The following is a 21,076-nucleotide window of genomic DNA, read 5'->3' as shown; positions in this document are numbered from 1 at the left end:
CTTACCTTATAATACAGAATGAGTTGAAATTTTGACCAAATTCAACTTAAAAAGGTTCAACAACTGCAGACAAGTTTTCTCTTGAAAAGGTTCCGACATTAACTGTTCACATTCCTTAGAAGTTTTTTAATGTCACAGAACAGACACTGCTAGCGTAATTATGACTATACTACAAGAAAGTACAGTTCCTGCCATCCATGAAATTGAGCAAGTCACAAAATTATCCAAGTTAACCTTATTTACTGTAAGTCAAAAAACAGCTAAATGAGACAACTTTCAGTACTTATACTACTCCTATTAATCCACACAACAATTATTTTCTGCATTACAAGAAAGAACTTGTCCAGTTTCAATATGTAGATTTCTTTCTTTGCAACAGCTACTCATTTATTCATTTCTTAGAACACCACCAGTTTTGAAATACTTACGTTTATTTTAAAGTGCACACCAACAAATGTTTACAGAGCCAAATAATATGTCAATCACACCATTACAAATCAGCTTCAGGGACACTTCTGTTAGAACCTATAAAAACCATTTATCCCTCCTGCATACATCATTAACCCAGGTTATAAACAAAAGTTGCCAATGCAAAGGCCGCAGCACATTTCCATGCACTTTATCATTTGTCTGAAAAGTACAACCAACATGATTATATGATTCTTTAGTTTCTCCCTCCATAATTCATGATGAAATAGTTCACTGGTTGACAGCCAGTGTCACTGTCCAATGGGCACAATATTTCAGCAGACTACCACACAGCTATCATCAGGGGTGTTGATTCATGGCTCCTCAAGGACTGGTGCAGCACTTTTGTCTCTTCCTCTTATCCCTCCACCATGTCACTCTCAGTAGTCCATGTGTAACATTTCCTTCATCTCTCCGTCTGTTAACACATTGCTACACCCATAGTTAGCACCCAGTGATGTCTGCTGGCAGTATCTCTACTATTGTTCCATCTACCCATGAAGACAGTTCATTGAGGGATATCATCTTCCTCTTCTTAAGCAAACTGAGTGTAGGTCAGGCCTTGCTAAGGATGTAGGCACTATCGTGACTCATCAGCAGTTCACTTATTCGAATTTTGGTAAATTCTTTAATTACACAGTCCTGGAAATTAGATGTCTTTGTCAGATCTTTTGCGTTTTTGTAATCCATTTCATGAAATACCAACAGCTGATGTTCTACAACAGCAGACTTGTTAGGCCGCTGAAATCTGGTGTGCCACTAAAGTTCTTGGCAATGATTTTCATCATAGTGCACTGTCTGACCTACATATGTTGGCACATTGGTAGTGTATCAGATAAACCCTAGATTTCCATAGTCTGAGGTCATCTTTGGCACAACCTCAGGCACTACCCGTGTTTTAGCTGGTGGACAGAAGACTGTCTTCACTTGGTGCATACCGAGAATACATCCTATGTTTCAAGATAATTCACCACAAAATGGTCACATCCTCCTGATGTTTATCTTACGTTCCCACTGGCTGTACAGTAAGTATAAGACTTAAGGCTCTGGATTTGCCACTCCAGTCAACCATTCTTCTGAAATGCTGCCCTCTGAAGTTCAGGTTCTTGGTTGAGACTTTCATCGTCAAAGAGGGTGTGACCCTATGTATCACTGTATGAGCACCCAGTTTCTCTGTGCCAGATAGGTTAATGTGTATCTTTTTTCCAGTGTATGCTGTGGTCCGATATGCCACCCACTCTTCTTTCACCAAGACATCAAGAAATGGGTGCACTCTATTCTCTTTGAATTTCATGCTAAAATTAATGCTCTCGGGTATGTAATTGAGATGTATCAGGAAATCTTTCAGCTAGTCTCTTCCATGTTGCCATATGACAATGGTTTCATCTACATATGGGCCACAGTATGTACCAAAAGAAGATGCATGCTGCCCTTTACCTACACACAGACAGCTGCCACCACCTGGTGAAGAGGAATGTGTTGTTCAAAACACAGGGGTATAAGGCTCTCCAACAATGAAAGTTTCAATGAAGAACTTGAACATCTGAAGACAGTGTTTCAGAAGAACAGCTACATGGAGCAAAAAATTCAGAGAATCCTATCCCAATAACAAATGTACAACTGACAGAAAGAGAAGAGGAACCACAGGAGAATGCAACTATTGCATTTATTCCATTCTGTGGAGTATACCCAGAAAGATACAAGAAAGCCTCCAGAAACATCAAGTGAAGACAGTCTTTTGCCCACCAGCTAAAACACAGACACTGCTTGGTAGTGTCAATGACAACCTTGGTCTACAGAAATCCAGGATTTATAAGATACCCAGCCAAAGTGGCAAGGCATAAGTCAGGTGGTGATTACCGTTGAAGATCATTGCCAAGAATATCAACAGCACACCACATCGCAGCAGCCTAACAAGTCAGCAGTCCTCGAACATTGTCTATCAGAATTAAATGGAATGGATTGAGACCATTCTAATGTTTCAACACAGACGGTTAACTGTTGGGACTGTGCCATCAGAGAATCTGTTGGGATTCACTGATCAATCTTTACAGTGGCTACATTGTTGGTAACCTGCACTTAATTTGCTTAACAGGAGGAAGGAAATATCTCACAATGAACTGACTTTGGGAGCAGGCAGAGTAATAACGGAGGTGCTGCCAACATACCTCTTTTGGTGCAAATTGAAGAAGCAGCAATGTGTCAACTGGAAGAAGGGGGGGTGGGGGGGGGGGGGGAGGAGAAGATTCTGTATGCACACCACAGAGAGTGTGGCAGATCAGACAGAGGGGGTGAAGAAAGAAAAGTACCACTTATGCCCCTGCTCAGTCAGTTCATCAATGCACCTGATGGCAATGTACAGGTTGCTGGAATATTGTGTCCATTGGATACTGACATCCCACTGTTCGACCATGAGCAATTTCCTCAATATATAAATATTTGAAAGAGTATGAACCATTAAAATTGCTACACCATGAATGTAGCATTCAACAAATATCAAGTTGGCATGGTGTGTACTTCATAACTGGATATGTAAAACATTAGAATTTCAGCGCAAAAACGCAAAGTAGTTAGGAATAATACCATCAATAGTCTCTCTATATAAGGAAAGAGTATGCAGCAATATTCATTGGTTGCTGATAGGTGCATGTCATAACTAGTCAGCCAATATAATTGACAAACTATGGAACATAGCTGAAGCAGCACGGAATGACGTATGTGTATCTGTTATGCCAGATGTGGCAGCTCTGTGTAGTAAGTTTCATGTTCTGTGTAACCCCACACATCTACATACTTAATCTTGTGTTCTTCTTACTGTACTTTACACACACAACAAAGACTTTGCTCCTCAATGACGAGTTTCCATGTAAGATGATGCCACAACCCACCATGGAATGAAAGTACAAAAAAGTCAAGCAACTGGCAGTTTCATCTCTAAAATCCGATACTATCCATGACACAAAAGTTTCCATTGATTGTAACATGCAACTCCCAGTTTAGGTTCTCATCAATATAAGCATCTAAAACCTTAGAATATTTTCTTTCAATTGTTGATTTTACCCTTACATTATTTATAATGGTTTGGTCATGCCTTGTATGGTATAGAATTGCACGAATTCTTTTTCTCTAAGTCTTACTTGTCCATTTCCGGAAACCAGTTATTAAGTTTCAACAAACTTTGTAGTTTCAAGTACTGCCATTTCTCCATGAGGACTAATCATAATACTGGCAGCATCAGCAAAGAAAATTATTTCTGGGCAGATCATTTATATTTCAGATGAACAAAGGTGTATCCAACTCTGAAGATGCAGTCTCCTGTATATTCCCTGGGTTTCTTAACGCAACACTCTGTTCTTTCAGTTAGACGTGATAAAAACCAGCTACCATCAAGATCTTTAGAGAGGCTATAGAAAATACTAGTGAACAATATTTTTCCATTTACAAATGGATCTGTGAATTGAAAAATGGCATGTTTGGTGACAATACGTGTTTGGTATCCATTCTGAAGCAGACCAAGTATCTTGTTTTGAGAAAGGTGTGTTATGGTTCTTGCACACACAATAGTTTCCAGTACCTTCAAGGAGGAGATACATAATGAGACTTTTCAGTAATCATTAAAAACTGTCTCTCAGCTTTCTTGACAAGTAACATATTTCAGTCAATCTGCCAATATCCTGTGTGAGAGTGATTTATTGCATATTTGATAGAATACATTTATTGCATATATGTGAAAAACAGAATTTCTGTAATTTGTGATATTATAAAATCTAGGAGAGGTTTAGACATAGATAATTACATTCTTAAATTCTTTGGCAGAGTAGGAGTAAATGTGATTTGCTTGTTTCCCTGGCACTGCAATGCCTCTTGCATGTATTCTATTGTTTTGTTCTTGAACTGCCCGTGCCAATCTTCTGTGCTACTTCAAGGAAGTGATTATTAAATGACTTGGCTACCTGATGACTATCATTATTTGGTCATTCTCTTTCATAACAAAATCCTCAACACTGCGTAACTGATTTCCTACATTTTCTTAACTATTACCCGTATAATTTAATGTTATTATCCGAATTATTAATCTGAGTTATTGTAGAGTGTTTGTTTTCATGTTTTAATCACTTTCCTTGCAACAGCACAGTATTTCTTGTAATATGAAATCAGTTCCATGTCTCTTCTTTTCCATTACTTTTGTACTACAAGTGTTTTTTTTATGTTTTATTAGGGTAACCAGCTGTTCGGAATTGATAGGAATACATCTAGGCCTATTAATAAATTATTTTGATGAGCATAATTAGCCTTCTTTTGTCTGCCATGTGGCAAAATAATTTTTTGGGGAATGTTTGAGTGGGGCTCTGTATACTGCACTAATTACAGAAACAGCGTTTCCAGTAGCAGCAGTCAACAAGTACAGGCTTCCTATTGCTGATCTGCACAGAACTACTGGCTCCAATAGATTTGAACATTATGTCATCTGTAACATAGATGATAACTCTGTCTTTCTCCATATTTTCCCCACAGAAGTAAACTGCCAATCTGTAGTCCTCTGGGTAAACATGTATTTCTACATTTACATGACGCTCAGACAGACACAATATACCAATTTCTTACTGACATTTTAGATCGTGAAAATGTATAAGAAGCTCATTAACATTATTTTTCAGTTCTCTGACATTCTGGTGCAAGCTTATTCCAACAAGTTCCTTTTTGTGTGTGTGTGTGGGGGGGGGGGGGGGGGTTCTTACATGTGGAGTCACAGGAATTCTACCACCCCCCACCCCCAATGTTTTCAGCTAACCCAGAATAGCAATGACTGGGATAGCACTGATGTGAGAGACTCATTTGAAGTCTGAAACAACCCAGTCAGTTACAGGTTAGCTCATATGACAGCTTTCCTCATCCAAGATTCATTGCACCATTGTAGAACCTCAACAACGCTAACATTTGAGCGTGACTTTGCTGCAACAAAGTATCCATGTCACTTCTGATACTCCATTGTCTATTCCTGGTCAGGCTATTGCCTGCTCATGATCTATCAATACCAGGTCCTTTACTCTAAACACTTGCCAATGCCTCAATATCCTCTATACCCCGTCACAGCAGCAGCAGCAGGTTTTACAATATTTGCGACCTGCTGTCCTGATCTTAGCTGTTCATGCAGCTGTTTGCGTGCAAACCTCACATCACTGCTACTGACGGGGAAGACTTTTTTTTTTTTCTTCCTACTCTTCTCAGTTTTCAACTTGTCATTTAAATTCTTGTTTACGGTTTGTTGCAACATACTTTCCTCTATAGATGGATGAACCACCACTTCTTCAGCAGGCAACAGGCTACATCCGTTCACAAGATGAAATGTAAAAAAAACAACTCAAACTTCTCTTTTATGTCCATTTCCAGTCAACTTTGCCACATTCCAGTTTATTTTCCCTCCCACAAATGCTCTAATTCAATTTTTGTGGCCTCAGTCCCTACCTGCAATGCAAAAATCTTCTCTCTTCTTATTCTGCAGTCTTCCTACCTCTGAAACTGAGTGCTGATGACCACTTCGTTAAGCACCTAAGAATTTTCAATCCATCCATCCATCAAACATAACCTATTTATAGAGTCTCTTTGGGAATCCTTGTCACTGCCAATGCCACCTGTTTCAATACCAACAGCCCCAAATGCCCATTGCCTTGCTGCCACTGACCAATGCCTTTAGCAACACTACCTTCTTCCTTACAATCAATATTCCATATGTCTTGGTCAATAACTACAATAATAACTACTCTTACCACTACCTTGAAAACAGAAGCTATAAATAATCCTGCATACATGGATTCTCAAATTGCCCCACCATAAGTCATACTGCCAATGGTTCATCTATATGATTCTTTTCTAACATTGTCCACCCGTTGTTGCCATGCCCCCACATCATTTCAACTTATTGTGGACACCTTTATGATCAGAGTTCAATGTGAGGACACACTATCCTAATTAATCCAAACTCTTTAATGGCTTTACTGCTATTTGTTTCACCTAGTCATATTTGGGTCAGTGAGTTACTTTGCCTCTGATCTTCACCACACAGGTACTACAGCTACTAGTTACCAAAAACCATTTCTAATGGATCAAATCAAAATACAGCTCCACTTTAACAGGTGCCACACACTGTGCAGTGCCAACCAGTCCCTCTCCCCGTATGTTTAACGTCTTGCTTGAAGAAGTCTTTGTAGGCTGTTATTACCCACCCGAGTTTGTCCACAAATTGATTTCTCATTCTTTATTCCAATATGGAGCGAATATCCCTTACAAAACTGACATCCAAACACAAGAAAATGGACTCTTCATTCTACAATACAATCTAGAACTGCAATAAGTGAAACATCTCTGCCAGGATTTCAAACACCAAACTTCACTTCCTATAGTGAAGAATATTCTCTCCATTATTTTTTCCATCCCTCACCAAGTGGCTTTGCACCAACCATTCAACTTAAACAATATGCTTATGACATTTTGGTTCAAATTCCTCAATCTATGAGTCACATCACTGTGAAAGAAATACATGTGAGACCTGACCAATACACACACTGACCACCTTGTATTCCAGGGGCAGAACTGGCTTTGAGAACTGTCACATAAGCTATTAACTTTGTTGCAACTACTTCACAGCATTCTTTGAGTGTGAAAACAAACCTATTACTCATCGAGACATTTTGCAGCTACTGTACTAAAGAGCCAAGTGAATGATTTAATTGTTGAACATTTTGCTCAATACAATGTGGTTGAGTTTAACACGTACCAAAACCCATTTCTTTTAACTTGGTTCTTTTTCTCCAACACATTCCTGCAACTCTTTCCAGCAATCTCTGCTATTGCGTCTGTTAGATCAACGGAAGCGTCCAATTCCACCTGTCTGTGCTTTGACCCGGGACATAAGGGTGTGTGGACCTTAGTTCACGAGTTTTTTGTTATTGTAGATGTAGTCTTCTTGTGTCTGATGATGTCCTTTGGGGACAGAGGGGGGTGGGGTGTGTGTGAGAGAGAGAGAGAGAGAGAGAGAGAGAGAGAGAGAGAGAGTGTCTGTGTGTTGGATGAGTGAAGTTGTTGGCAGTGTTTGTGATGTAAGGATTGAAATTTTTTCAGTGAGTTATCAATTACTTTATCTTTTGTTTATGTATGTGGTGTTTTCATGGCGTGTTATTGGTTTGCTGTTTGTGGTGTGGGAAGACATTTAATTTATTGTGTGGCTTCTCTTGTTGAGTATCGATATGATGAAGTAAAAAAGTGTTGCGTTGCAGTCGAGATGGTGGAGGATATGTTGTCAGTAATCAAATTCCTCCAGGTAGTTAGACTAATTGCTGAAATTGTGAAGTGAAGCTTGAGGTTGACCAGAGTTCCAGCATCTCAGACCAGGGATGAGTACATGAGCCTGTGGCAGTGTGGTAACGTCTGGCATTCTGTTTGAGGCAGTAGCTGGTTCAAGAAATCTACGTTGGCCATGACAGATTGTTTTGCTGACACACTATTTCTGTTATTGGTCCTCCATTAGTTTTTGTGTGCATGAGACTGGAGTGAGTGAGAGAATGGTGTTAAACTGGTTTTTGTAGGGAAGTGTGTTCTGAATATGTGAAATGTAGGGGTAAGTTCGGTGGGCCGGGGATGGTGGTTGAAATCAATGGTTCGCAGATTGGGAAGAGGAAGTAAGGGAGAGGTAAGTTTCCGGTTGGTTTGTGGGTGTTATTTCAGGGGATGGTTATGCTGACTGTGTTATCAGAGCATTGGAAGGCCTTACTAAGAGGGAATTGGTGGGGATAATCAAAGAGTATATTGAGGAGGGGAGTACTGTAGTTTCAGATGCTTTTCCATCTTGCAGGAGTTTGGGGAAGAGGTGTTTGATCACTTAGATGTGAACCATAGTTTAGAGTTTAAAAATTATGAAATGGAGGCATGCACTAATGCAATAGAGGAGCTTTTGGGGGGGGGGGGCAGTTAAATGAGTCATAGGGAGGGGAAAGAGGTGCTCTGAGTACTGTTGGTGGAAGTGTGTCCCTGGGGATCATTGTATTTTTCTGAGGACTGTGGGTAAGATGTACAGGCTGAGGGTGGTTAAGTGAGGGGGTTTGGTTTGTGTGCGTGGGCAGGTTGTGGGTAATTGTTGTGGATTTAGGCGGGTGGGGGGGATTGTTTTATCGTTATGTAGTAGAGGACCTTTTTAGTTGAAGTAGTTGTTGATTTGTAAGGTGCGATTGAGTTTCATTTATTTTGTGGTTTTTATTTGTTGGCGCCCGAGTTTGAGTGAAGCAGCCAACCTAGTTTGCAGTGCTGGGATTTGTTGGTGGTAAGTAACTGTTTTCTTGGGTCTATTGTTCTGGAGTTGTGACATTTTGTGTATTTATGGTGTATTGATTGTGTTTTAATTTCTGTAGGGATTCCAATTTATGTCAGATTCCAATCTCTGTAGTTATAGGTATTGGTGTTTTGGTATCGCCAGCTGTGGTTGACCTATATAGGTCAAGATAAATGTCAGATTCCAATTTTTTGTAGCTGTAGGTGTTGGTGTTTTGGTATCATCAGTTGTTGTTAACCTATATAGATCATAAGAAATGTCCGATTCCAGTTTTTGTAGTTGTTGTTTTTGTGGTATTGACAATAGCAGTTGAGCTACATAGGTCAAGGGAACTGTCTGATTCTTGTGGATTTTGTTGATGTGGCAGAATGCGGTAAATTTTCTTTTTCTTTTTGGAGGGAGGGGGGGGGGTGTTGTCACGCTGTGTTTTTTTTTATTTATTTATTTTATTTTTGTATTTAGCTTGTCCTCACCCTAAATCCCTAATTTCCTGCAACTGTCCAATTAGTTGGATTATATTTTTGGAGGGAGACATTGTCTTATTCATATGTATTTTCGTGCTTGTTGCTGCGTGTATGTAGTGACGTTATAGGCGCCAGGCGCTATATTGGAGACACTGAGAATGACCCATGACGTCATCAGTATGGCGGAAATGGCCAAAGTAGATGGATGGAATCTGACACTTCTGTAATCCCAGTCTGTCATATGCCAATTGCCACTCCCATTCCAAACAACTGCTTCTACAGCAAGATATCACACATCTCAACATATTGTTCTACTCCACACTTGTTGTCATACATCTTTTTCTAAGGAGGTTAACTCAGTTGGCAATTGTTGTTCTGTATTTGTATCTCTGATATTCAAATTCTCTTTTGGTCAGTATAGTAGTCATGAAATGTCACAGAGATGAGCCAAGCCTTCAACACTGCCCATTGGCTTCGATAGACAACATCAACAAAAAGGCAGACAAAAACAACACATCGAATATCAATATATGAAACATACGCACCGTGACAAGACTACCGTGACAAGACTTCCAGTTACCTAATGAATAGACTTTGAACTACACTACAGATCACACAACTAACGGTTCATATTCATATTCATTCATTGGCTTCACCAACTCATTACCAGCCACATTTCAACTTAATCTAAACCTAGAGTTATGATACCAATCAATTTGTCCCAAAAAGTTACATTCAAGAAAATAATGCACAAGCAAAACAAGCATTGCCAATGATAGTTACCTTTTTGTTTTCACTGTTATGACTTCACAAGTAACATATTACACATCACATCATGTGTCAAAACATACATCCAGCATTGGTAAGTTCAACTGACCAGGTGAGACAACAACAAAAGCCAATATATCAGAGGAATGAAATCCACATTCTGAATAGAACTTAATTTTTCAGTTTTTCTGTGTATCCCAATTTGATGTCATTTACCAGGTTCTCTGACTAACCTCAAGTTTCAAAATTTCTTTAGGAATTAGTGAAGAAATAGGTGCCTACCTCAAACATGACATCAATAAATTTTTAATTATGGAAAATAACCTTATATTTTTACTTAATTATTTTCCGGGTTACAGCGTTCTGTTGAGAGTAAGGTGAGTACAAAGAAGGTAGCAGCTCAGCAGAGCACCTGCATATCACCTTGCTGAAAATGCTATCATGAAGCACATCTGGAGCCTGTCCATGAAACTACAGAAAATGTATGTCCAGACAATCAAACAAAGTCACACCTTAGCAGCTTTCAACAAAGCATAATGTTAAACATTGTATCATCTTCTCACTAACTCTTCAAAACGAGCCTCGAGAATCACGGAAACAGCTTCCTTGATCAATTCTTTCCTTATGGAGGAGATATTTCAATGTTTACACAAGGAAGAAAAGATATAATTTCGCAAAAACTCTTCCAAAACTACTACTTACAGTATGAAATTTTGAAAGCGGAAAACAGTCTTATCTTCAGATTCATTTTGCAGTTGAAATAAACTGCTGACTCAGACATGTAGACCATCATCTACATTCCATCGGTGTTATGAATGGATACAAAATGTAGTTAGGCATGAAATTCTGTTACACTATTCTGTGCTACGTATATGCAGCACCGTTGTTTTCCATTCAGATCATTTTTTCCCAACCACTCTCCCTTTTTGCAGTTTTTAGATGCAATGAAGTCTGCTGCTTTCTATTATGACAGTAAGACTTCATAAATGCAAGAGGAATGCCATATCACATTTTAGTTTTCCCAAATAGAATTTCAGTCAAAAAATTCCTAAAGATAGCTCTGTAATATAAACATGAAATAACATCACATCTGTAGGACTGGATGAAATCTTTCTTCCTAGTGATCCATCAGTGTAATGCTCATTGATTTACATCTGCTGGAATGTGTAAATGTTGACACTTGTTCATGTATATTACACACATACAAACATAACTACATTAAAATCTCTCTCAATTAAAACATAAGCTGACACTTTTTACACCATTATGCAAATTCCCATTAAGCAAATGTTTACCATTATCACACAACTTATGTGTGTACTGGACATAAACATTAGCCAGTGTAATGTTTATTTAAATATGAACACTTGAAAACGATGTACGTTTTAATATGTGTTAAAATGTTTTCCAAAAAACACTTTGTTGGTAACAAAATAATACTAAACATTGTGGAGACATTTATATTAAAGTTATGGGAACAGTACTTATAGAATAATCATCATTTATTCAGTTTCACAACACACTTTGGTTCCTTCTGTTCTTGACAGTTTTCATTTTATTTTTTTTCCATGCAAGTAAAAACTTCTAATCTTGATTGTGTCTTTATAAATAAGAGAAGAATATAAATATTTTTTGCGGAAACTTTATTGGGCAGTGGCACCGAATGGTTTACTGTGCGCGATTTGGGTTTGCTGGGAGCATTTTCGTCTCCGGTAAAAACTCCTTTACGCAGGATCGCGTGTTTCGAGGCAATTCATGGAAATTATGAATACTATGACTCAAATGGCACATGTTACTGTAGTGAAACGATGAAATGTGAAAAACTACAACGGAAGCCTTCATGTCAGACAATAATAGTTGAAAACTACGTACCTCCCTAAGAGCCTTTGTTCTTGTCCAATGACAGGTCTGCGCAACTAACAACTGTATCCGTTGAGCTCGCGTTGTGACAATCGGCGATAAGATAATATACATACAATATTAAGATAACATCGGATTACCACAGAAATATATAGCGAAAGGCAGTCAGTAGTTATCGCGCGTTGAGAATTTATCTAGTTTTCCTTAAACGTCAACTCCGCAACGCCTTATCGTTTACGGATGTTCAACACAACAAATTCATTAGAAACATTGGATTCATACTTCACAATCTCTAAATTCCCGATAATTACAAACACGTCCTCGAGTAACTGCTAATATGTGAAAGTTGCATGTTTGTCTAGCGTTTAACAGCTTACCGTAACAAAATGCTAACACAACATAGCGTACTCTTCATCACCCATCTCTTACATCGTACATTATACATAACTGCATTCTATCACGTACAATCAACAACTAAAGAAGGAAATTGCTCACAGGTTCTCACGATAAAGAGTTTGATGCCATATCAACAGGTTCTTCCGCTCAAGATAATTAAGCCCCATACAGTTGATTTTGCGGGCAGTGTATCTTACGATGCCAATTAATTGGGAAAACGTTAACCTATTTTTTCAACCTATATACTGTAGTACAAATTCTTTCCTCACACTTAAGAAATAGACTACTCCAATTGTAGAAAAACAATCATCTGACAACATACTGAACATAGACAAGTGTCGATAGTCGTACATCACGCCAGAAAACCGATTTCTCGTATTCAAGACTACGAATCTCGTACTAGCCTCTCTTTTAATGAACATCCAAAACGATTTTTAACTTCCTTCAGATTAATAACAGGCCTACAACAAGGAGAGTACACTGCTGTTTCTTGCTGCTGTAGAATTTGTTCTTAACGCCAAGCAAGAATTTCATTAAAATGGGACGCATTTTGCATAATAAAATGAAACTTAACACAGCATTGGCGTACAGGAAAGCGTGTTAAACCTCTCTCTCCCCCGAAATATTCTTTGTTAAGAACTGGGCTCCCCATTACAGCGGGTAATCAGGTATCTGATTTGCATTGCGCACGTGATAGGGACGTTGAATACCTGGGATCTTTGTGTTTTCACCCCGTATTTGGTACAGCTCCAAACGCATTTCTAATAGAACGAGGCAGTGACGTTGTCTGCCTGACAATTTCTTGGGCAATGACAACGCATGCACCCTAATGGTCTACATTTCTACTGTCTATATAGTTATGTTCCTTGGTACACATGGAACAGCGCGAGTCGTTCTTTTTCTGGAATTTAATCACTCAACTTAATGATTTTCTTAGAACCAAGGCCTGCCTGAAGAGGCGTCTAGGTTTTTGGTAATTCTGAATACACACGAAATTATGTGAGGTATAGAAATGAAACTCATGAAGGGATTAACTATTGTTATTCTGAAGGGCTACAAAAAATTGTATAGCAGTTAGTATACAGAAACTGGCTTTTTAATTCACAGATTGGTGTGTGATTTAAAAGTCTTTGCAAAGCATACATGGACATGCATGATAAGACCTGCAGTAAACGAGTTTTAAAGGCTACTTCTCGATTTGATAAAACGGATATGTACCATCATTAATCTGCTGGAGGCTTATGAAGTGAGGCTAGGTTAGCCATGTAGTTTGCCAGGTTTATATCAAAGCTGGTTAAGCAAGTAAAAATTTCTGTCTGCCTGCAGTATAATCTTCTCATAATAATTTTCCAAATCCATAATTGTAGTTCTGTATGTGGTACAAATGGGATCATGGGGAAGTATCTTATTTAGCCTTCGCCATGTATCAGAATCCCAACATTCCCCATAAAAATGATGTTTCCAGTTCACAGACCGATGTTATATCAACACAGTATCTACAATGCTTGCGAGTTTGGGAACATGGCGTAGATGTGCCTGAATAACAATTATCCCCCAATACAGTTCAAACTTACTGTGGTATATTCTGTAGAACACTACTTTTAAATCCAATTGCACTTTTTAAATAGTTCACAAGCACAATGTTTTTCATTACACATATAGGTAAGATCGACTATTCATGCACCTCATATTGTTGACATGATTTTTTACAGGGACCACAACACAGTGCAGAAGCAATTATAAATAAATATTAGACCGTCACAGACACAGTCTAATTGATTTTTTGAGATTAAAGGATGGATCAACTCTCTCAATATGTAAAGCATTTGCATAGTAAACCATTGTAGTACGTCTTATTAGTTGCAGTCCATACTTGTTCAAACATACTCTTCCTCTGTGTTAAGGTATTTCATTACGAATTGCTTGAATAATAAAATCTATTGTCATTAAGCTATTGATCTTTGTTAATATTGTTAACTGAAACTGTATGGCAGCGGTACTCAGACCCAGTGGTCAGAGGCATACATCGTATGCTGCCAGCCTATGCTAGTCCGTCTTAGCCAGGCTGGCTCTCACGGTGCCATTAGGCAGTTCAAACTGCATCACTGGTATCACTCTACCCTGGCTGGCGACTGGGCTGGCAACAGCTCACATATCATGGTGCAGACTACTGACTGACTTTCTGATCTACAGAGCTACTCATCATCTCAAGATGGAGTGATTCCTAAAGCAGTATCTTCACCAGATACGCCATACGCCATGCATAAAAAAGGGGGGAGGGCAGTTTCTTGCAGCAAAGCACATCAGGTGTAGACAGTATTCAATAAAGATCTGTGGATTATTCAGCAACAGTTAACAAGTTCCGCACAGTGTTGGTACTTCAAAGAAAAGAGACGTTTCGTACAGACTGTACTTGGATAGGATTCCTCCCTACTGTTCCAGAACGAGACAATAGTATATCAACAGGAGGTCTTTAGATTAATTTGTACATGTTGTTGATGTTGTGGTCTTCAGTCCAGAGACTGGTTTGATGCAGCTCTCCATGCTACTCTATCCTGTGCACGTTTCTTCATCTCCCAGTACCTACTGCAATCTACATCCTTCTGAATCTCTTTAGTGTATTCATCTCTTGGTCCCCCTCCACGATTTCTACCCTCCACGCTGCCCTCCAGTACTAAATTGGTGATTCCTTGATGCCTCAGAACATGTCCTACCAACCGATCCCTTCTTCTAGTCAAGTTGTGCCACAAATTCTCTTCTCTCCAATTCTATTCAATACCTCCTCATTAGTTATGTGATCTACCCATCTAATTTTCAGTATTCTTCTGTAGCACCACATTTTGAAAGCTTCTATTCTCTTCTTCTCTAAAGTACTTATCGTTCATGTTTCACTTCCATACATGGCTACACTCCATACAAATACTTTCAGAAACGACTTCCTGACACTTAAATCTATACTCGATGTTAACAAATTTCTCTTCTTCAGAAATGCTTTCCTTGCCATTGTCAGTCTACATTTTATATCCTCTCTACTTTGACCATCATAAGTTATTTTGCTCCCCAAATAGCAATACTCATCTACTACTTTAAGCATCTCATTTCCTAATCTAATTCCCGCAGCATCATCGACTACATTCCATTATTCTCGTTTTTCTTTTGTTGATGTTCATCTTATAACTTCCTTTCAAGACCATGTCCATTCCGTTCAGCTGCTCTTCCAGGTCCTTTGCTGTCTCTGACAGAATTACAATGTCATTGGCGAACCTCAAAGTTTTTATTTCTTCTCCATGGATTTTAATACCTACTCCAAATTTTTCTTTTGTTTCCTTTACTGCTTGCACAATATACAGATTGAATAACATCGGAAGAGGCTACAACCCTCTCTCATTCCCTTCCCAACCACTGCTTCCGTTTATGTCCCTCGACTCTTATAACTGTCATCTGGTTTCTGTACAAATTGTAAATAGCCTTTCGCTCCCTTTATTTCACCCCTGCCACCTTCAGAATAGGAAAGAGAGTATTCCAGTCAATATTGTCAAAAGCTTTCTCTAAGTCTACAAATGCTAGAAACGTAAGTTTGCCCTTCCTTAATCTAGCTTGTAAGGTAATTCGTAGGGTCAGTATTGCCTCATGTGTTCCAACATTTCTACGGAATCCAAACTGATCTACCCCGACATCGGCTTCTACCAGTTTTTCCATTTGTCTATAACGAATTCGTGTTAGTATTTTGCAGCAGTGGCTTATTAAACTGATAGTTCGGTAATTTTCTCATTTGTCAACACCTGCTTTCTTTGTGATTGAAATTATTACATTCTTCTTAAAGTCTGAGGGAATTTCGCCTGTCTCATACATCTTTCTCACCAGATGGTAGAGTTTTGTTAGGACTTGCTCCCTCAAGGCTGTCAGTAGTTCTAGTGGAATGTTGTCTACTCCTGGGCCCTTGCTTTGACTCAGGTCTTTCAGTGCTCTGTCAAACTCTTCACGCAGTAGAATATCTCCCATTTCATCTTCATCTACATTCTCTTCCATTTCTATAATACTGTCCTTAACAACATTGCCCTTCTATAGGTCCTGTATATACTGCTTCCACCTTTCTGCTCTTCCTTCTTTGCTTAGAACTGGATTTCCATCTAAGCTCTTGATATTCAGGCAAGCGGTTCTCTTTTCTCCAAAGGTCTCTTTAATTTTCCTGTGGGCAGTATCTATCTTACCCCTAGTGAGATAAGCCTCTACATCCTTACATTTGTCCTCTAGACATCCCTACTTAGCCATTTTGCACTTCCTGTCGTTCTCATTTTTGAGACGTTTGTATTCCTTTTTGCCTGCTTCATTTACTGTATTTTTATGTTTTCTCCTTTCATCAATTAAATTCAATATCTCTTCTGTTACCCAAGGATATCTATTATCCCTCGTCTTTTTACCTACTTGATCCTCTGCTACCTTCACTATTAAGTCTCTCAAAGGTACCCATTCTTCTTCTACTGTATTTCTTTCCTCCATTTTTGTCAATCCTTCCCTAATGCTCTCCATGAAGCTCTCCACAGTCTCTGGTTCTTTCAGTTTATCGAGGTCCCACCTTCTCAAATTCCCACCTGTTTAACCTACAGTTCATAACCATTTTACATACTATCTCCAAATTAGTTTTGAGTGAAATCATCTGAAAAGGGAAAATTTGATATACCTGTACTAAGAACAACCAGACTTTGAGATCCGAAATATAACTAGCACTTAGAAATTAAAATAACTGATGCTGATCGCGCTTCAGAGTACAATCCTATTCAATACAGACTGCTAATCACCGCTGCATTCTCCAAGTCAGACAGCCCAGTAGCCTCTTCAATGAGGAAATTATGTGTTTCACTATCATTATTGTAACCTTTTGCAGGAATTTGTTAGTAGCCATATCTCCTAAGTTATATGGTAACAAAGAAAATATGAAATGAAGACTATATATTTTTCAGTGCATTATTAAGAGCCTTGCACTCTTTATGAACAATAACTGAGATCCTGTGCCTGGGCACTCTGGAGGAAATCAGAAAACTTAAATGAATCCAAAAAATGCAGTGCTATTGTCATTGTCTCTTTAAAATAGACTGCATTTCTACATCATCGACATGTTTCTTTATTACTGGTTCAGTCATGGGCATCCGCAGAAATTTTCTGGAAGGGGTGAAGTGAGGGAGACGGCAAGACTAGAAAATCGCCACTTTTTTCTGAAAATCAGTTGAACACTTTTGGATATGTCATGCTGCAAGAGCGACGTTTTATAGGTGTCACAAAAATCTATTTATTGTACCACAGTTTTACATAGTGCATAGAGTTCTGTAATTGCGGGCCCGTGTGGCCGAGCGGTTCTAGGCGTTTCAGTCTGAAACAGTGGGACCGCTACAGTCTGGTATGGACGTGTGTGATGTCCTTAGGTTAGTTAGGCTTGAGTAGTTCTAAGTTCTAGGGGACTGATGACCTCAGATGTTAAGTCCCATAGTGCTAAGAGCCATTTGAACCGTTTTTGAGAGTTCTGTAATTAATAAAAACCCGACAGAGCGATACTGTGGATGTGGCCAGTTATTACCCAAACAAGGGTGCAGGTCTAGAGGGGCAAAAAACCTGACCATAAAAAAATAGGAAAGAAATAAGCTTTAAGAATTAAATGGGAGAGGCAAGCAAGTTCCACTACCCATTGTGTCTCTCTATTTTCTGCCTGTGAAAACAAATCTTTCCATTGATCCATGACTGTAAATGCACTTTTGCCATGTCCACAGCTCACTCAGATTGAGAGCTTCTGGTGCTACTTTGCTGTGGTACTGTAGGATCTCAAATATTGGTAAACTGGTGCCCAAACAAACACACCATTTGATCAATTACAGACTTAAGCGAATTTGTTTGAGTTAGATTGTCTCATACAGTGAAAAGTGAAATGAAAAACAGGTCTCATAATCTCCCACCATTTAACCTGACTTTAATTACCTGTCAGGAAAGGCCTTATTTGAAAGCCCTGTCCTATCTTGAACCTATGTGCAGCTAATTTTGGATTTCAGTATGGCAGAGATGACACGGAGGAAGAAATTAACGAAATAGCTGCTTTCAGGATCCATGTCAAGGAGCTAAGGACTTTTAAAGGACTATTCAGTTGGATATTTTGATGACATTATCAAAGTATGGGTTGGAGATGCTTAAACAAATACCAAAACCGATTTAAGGATATTTAAGACAATGCCAGTGACCACACCGTATTGTCAATGCAATTTCGGCAAATTAAAGGTAATAAAAAAGTATGGATGAATGCACATGTCAAATTTAGCTACATTGTCAATAGAAGACAAAACTGCTTGCTAACCTAACTTCTTTCCCTAAAGCACAGAAATACATTGCAGGATTACAAAAAAAAACTTAACTACTGGAAAGGAATTTTCTAAACACTTAATTGGGTCCTTTTTCTTCTATTTGGCATTAATAGTCTACATATCATTAATAGTTTCTGAGGAACAAATAAAACCTATTCTTTCTTATCATCTCACATAACAAATGTACAGTAGCTGCTATAAATAATTTGTTTTACTTTCAGTTTTTAGCAAGTTTTTACAACTTTTAATGTATTAGATACAGTTTCTTTATGTGCAATATTTTATATAAATATAGTACTGTGTCTCCCAAACAAGACCAGCCAGAAAAAAGCACCACAGGCGCAAAGATACGAGCAGGTGCCAATACAATAAAGACTAGCCACTTGCACGAGTTCCACCAGCGCCACAGGCGGAGCTGAGGACGAAAATATTGACATCGCCTTGGCCAATTGCCGACCAAGTACAATCTGCCGATGACCGGACGACAACGGATAGAAGCCTTCTTGGAAGATGGAAGAGCAGCTCTCGTCCACTTGGCTATAGATCTTTGTCCAAGGCTGACTTATCAGGGAACATCGTTTAGTGAACTTTTAAAAGTGAGCAGGCAGTTGTTGTAAATTGCATTTCCTGTGTACTGTGAAGTTAACCTACGATCATTTGTACTTAGCCATTGAGGACCTTTTTGTGTTATATTACATGCAGTGTTGCAGACTTAATCATCCAACACGTCACAAGAGTAAGTAAGCCTTTTTTACTCATTTGTGTGACTTTGTCATTTATTTGTTGGAGTGTTGTAGAGCCCTAATTCTCCTATCCTGTCACCTGATCCTGGGGCATACCTGTGTAATAGTAGCAGAAAGAAATTGTCTTAGCAGTGTACTGACCCAGTAGCAGTCTCACGAACTCACACACTCGCCTACAATAACAACAGTGGCAACTCGACCTCCACAGCCATAGCGAAAGGTTTTACTAAACTGGCGACAGAGGTTTACAAAATATAGTTCATTTAAGTAATATTTTTCAACAATGCCATAATTGTACTAAACCTACTTGCAATGTAATAAAATTTTCTATATCTATGTATAGCTTACATGGAGCAGGGTTCACAGCTTAAGTAATGCTGGCAGCATCTCCACAGTATGGCTCTGAAACTGAATGTTCCTTATTCCAGGGAGAGGGGGAGCCGATTGCCTCCTCTCAGCTTCCTCCATTTTGCTTGAGCCTGCTGGTTAAGTCAAACTGGTCAAGTGTTGAGGGCGACGGGGGGGGGGGGGGGGGGGGCAACGTGGATGCTCGTGGCTTCTGACTGGTTTGCACCACTTTCACCTAAAGTCCTCTGTTATTTGTTGGATATATTCCATTTTCCGTCTTTCCCTACAGTTTTTACTCTCTACAGCTCCCCCTAGTAGCAGTTAAGTTAGTCTTTGTTGTCTTCAACATGTGTTCTGTCATGTTGTCCTTTATCGTTGTTAATGTTTTCCACATGTTTCTCTCCTCGTTGATTCTGTGAAATGCTCACTCATTCCCTATCTTCTTAGACTGCATCATTTTAAGTACTCTTCATTAATATCACATTCAAACACTCTGATTCTTTTCTTTTCTGGTTTCCCACAGTTCATGATTTACATCCCTACAGTGCTGTGCTCCAATTGCACATCTTCAGTATTATGTTCCTTACATTAGGGACAATGTTTCATATTAGTGTCTTTTTTTGCTAAGGAAAGCTTTCTTTGCCAGTGCTAAACTGCTTTTTATGTCTTCCTTGCTTCGTCTGTCAAATGCTATATTGCTCTCAAAACACCAGAATTAATTCACTTTGTCTACGTCATGGTCCCTAAGTTTTTCCAACTAATCTCATTTCCGCTACTGCTTATTACAGTCGTTATGCTTCGATCTATTCTAAATCCATATTCCGTGGTCAGTAGACTGTTCATTCCATTCGTTATGTCCTGTAAGTCTTCTTTGTTTTCAGTGAGGATAGTGGGGGATGGAAGTTCAACACTGACTACTGTAAATGATGTAGCCAACAGTTGCATAATTGTGTTTCACAGTTCTTTACTTTCACTGTTGACAATCTATCAATTTTATGAGCAGTTCACTATTACTAATTGTTGATAAGCCTCACTAATAGGTTGCAGGCAAACATTAGCATACCGCTCCATTATTTTTCTGCTGAACATCTATCAGCAGTAAAAACCTAACCACACAGCTAGAATTTTTTGCAGAATAATAAGGCACATTTTACACTATTTCTGAGGTAAATTGAACAGACATTGTCATTACTCGATCTAACACATGGCCTATTTATGTTACACTTACTGCACTGTTAAGCTGATGCACTGTTGTTAATTTAACCAATACATCATTCCTGTCTAAAAATAGACTGTGGACTGACTGTGTAGGGACCAAAAATCTGTGCTTAATGTATTGTCACAGTAATAGATACTGAAACT

At 38.8% G+C, this 21,076-nt stretch overlaps 1 protein-coding gene across 4 annotated transcripts in view; it reads right to left on the bottom strand.

Annotated features, from left to right (window-relative positions):
* The window catches only part of LOC126330961 (transmembrane channel-like protein 5), a 246,360-nt gene extending 233,746 nt beyond the window's left edge, over nucleotides 1–12,614 (bottom strand). The window contains exon 1 of one of the 4 annotated variants that reach the window (XM_049996433.1): nucleotides 12,549–12,614. In XM_049996433.1, the coding sequence (XP_049852390.1) occupies nucleotides 12,549–12,608 (60 nt within the window). In that variant the 5' untranslated portion in view covers nucleotides 12,609–12,614. The other 3 variants (XM_049996434.1, XM_049996436.1, XM_049996432.1) reach the window with 3 other exon arrangements.
* Between the last annotated feature and the right edge of the window lie 8,462 nt (nucleotides 12,615–21,076).

The sequence above is a fragment of the Schistocerca gregaria genome, chromosome 2 (assembly GCF_023897955.1).
Source record: "Schistocerca gregaria isolate iqSchGreg1 chromosome 2, iqSchGreg1.2, whole genome shotgun sequence".
In the NCBI taxonomy this organism is placed as follows: domain Eukaryota; kingdom Metazoa; phylum Arthropoda; class Insecta; order Orthoptera; family Acrididae; genus Schistocerca; species Schistocerca gregaria.
The sequence above is the reverse complement of the archived record's forward strand: the minus strand, read 5'-3'. Positions and strand labels throughout refer to the sequence as shown.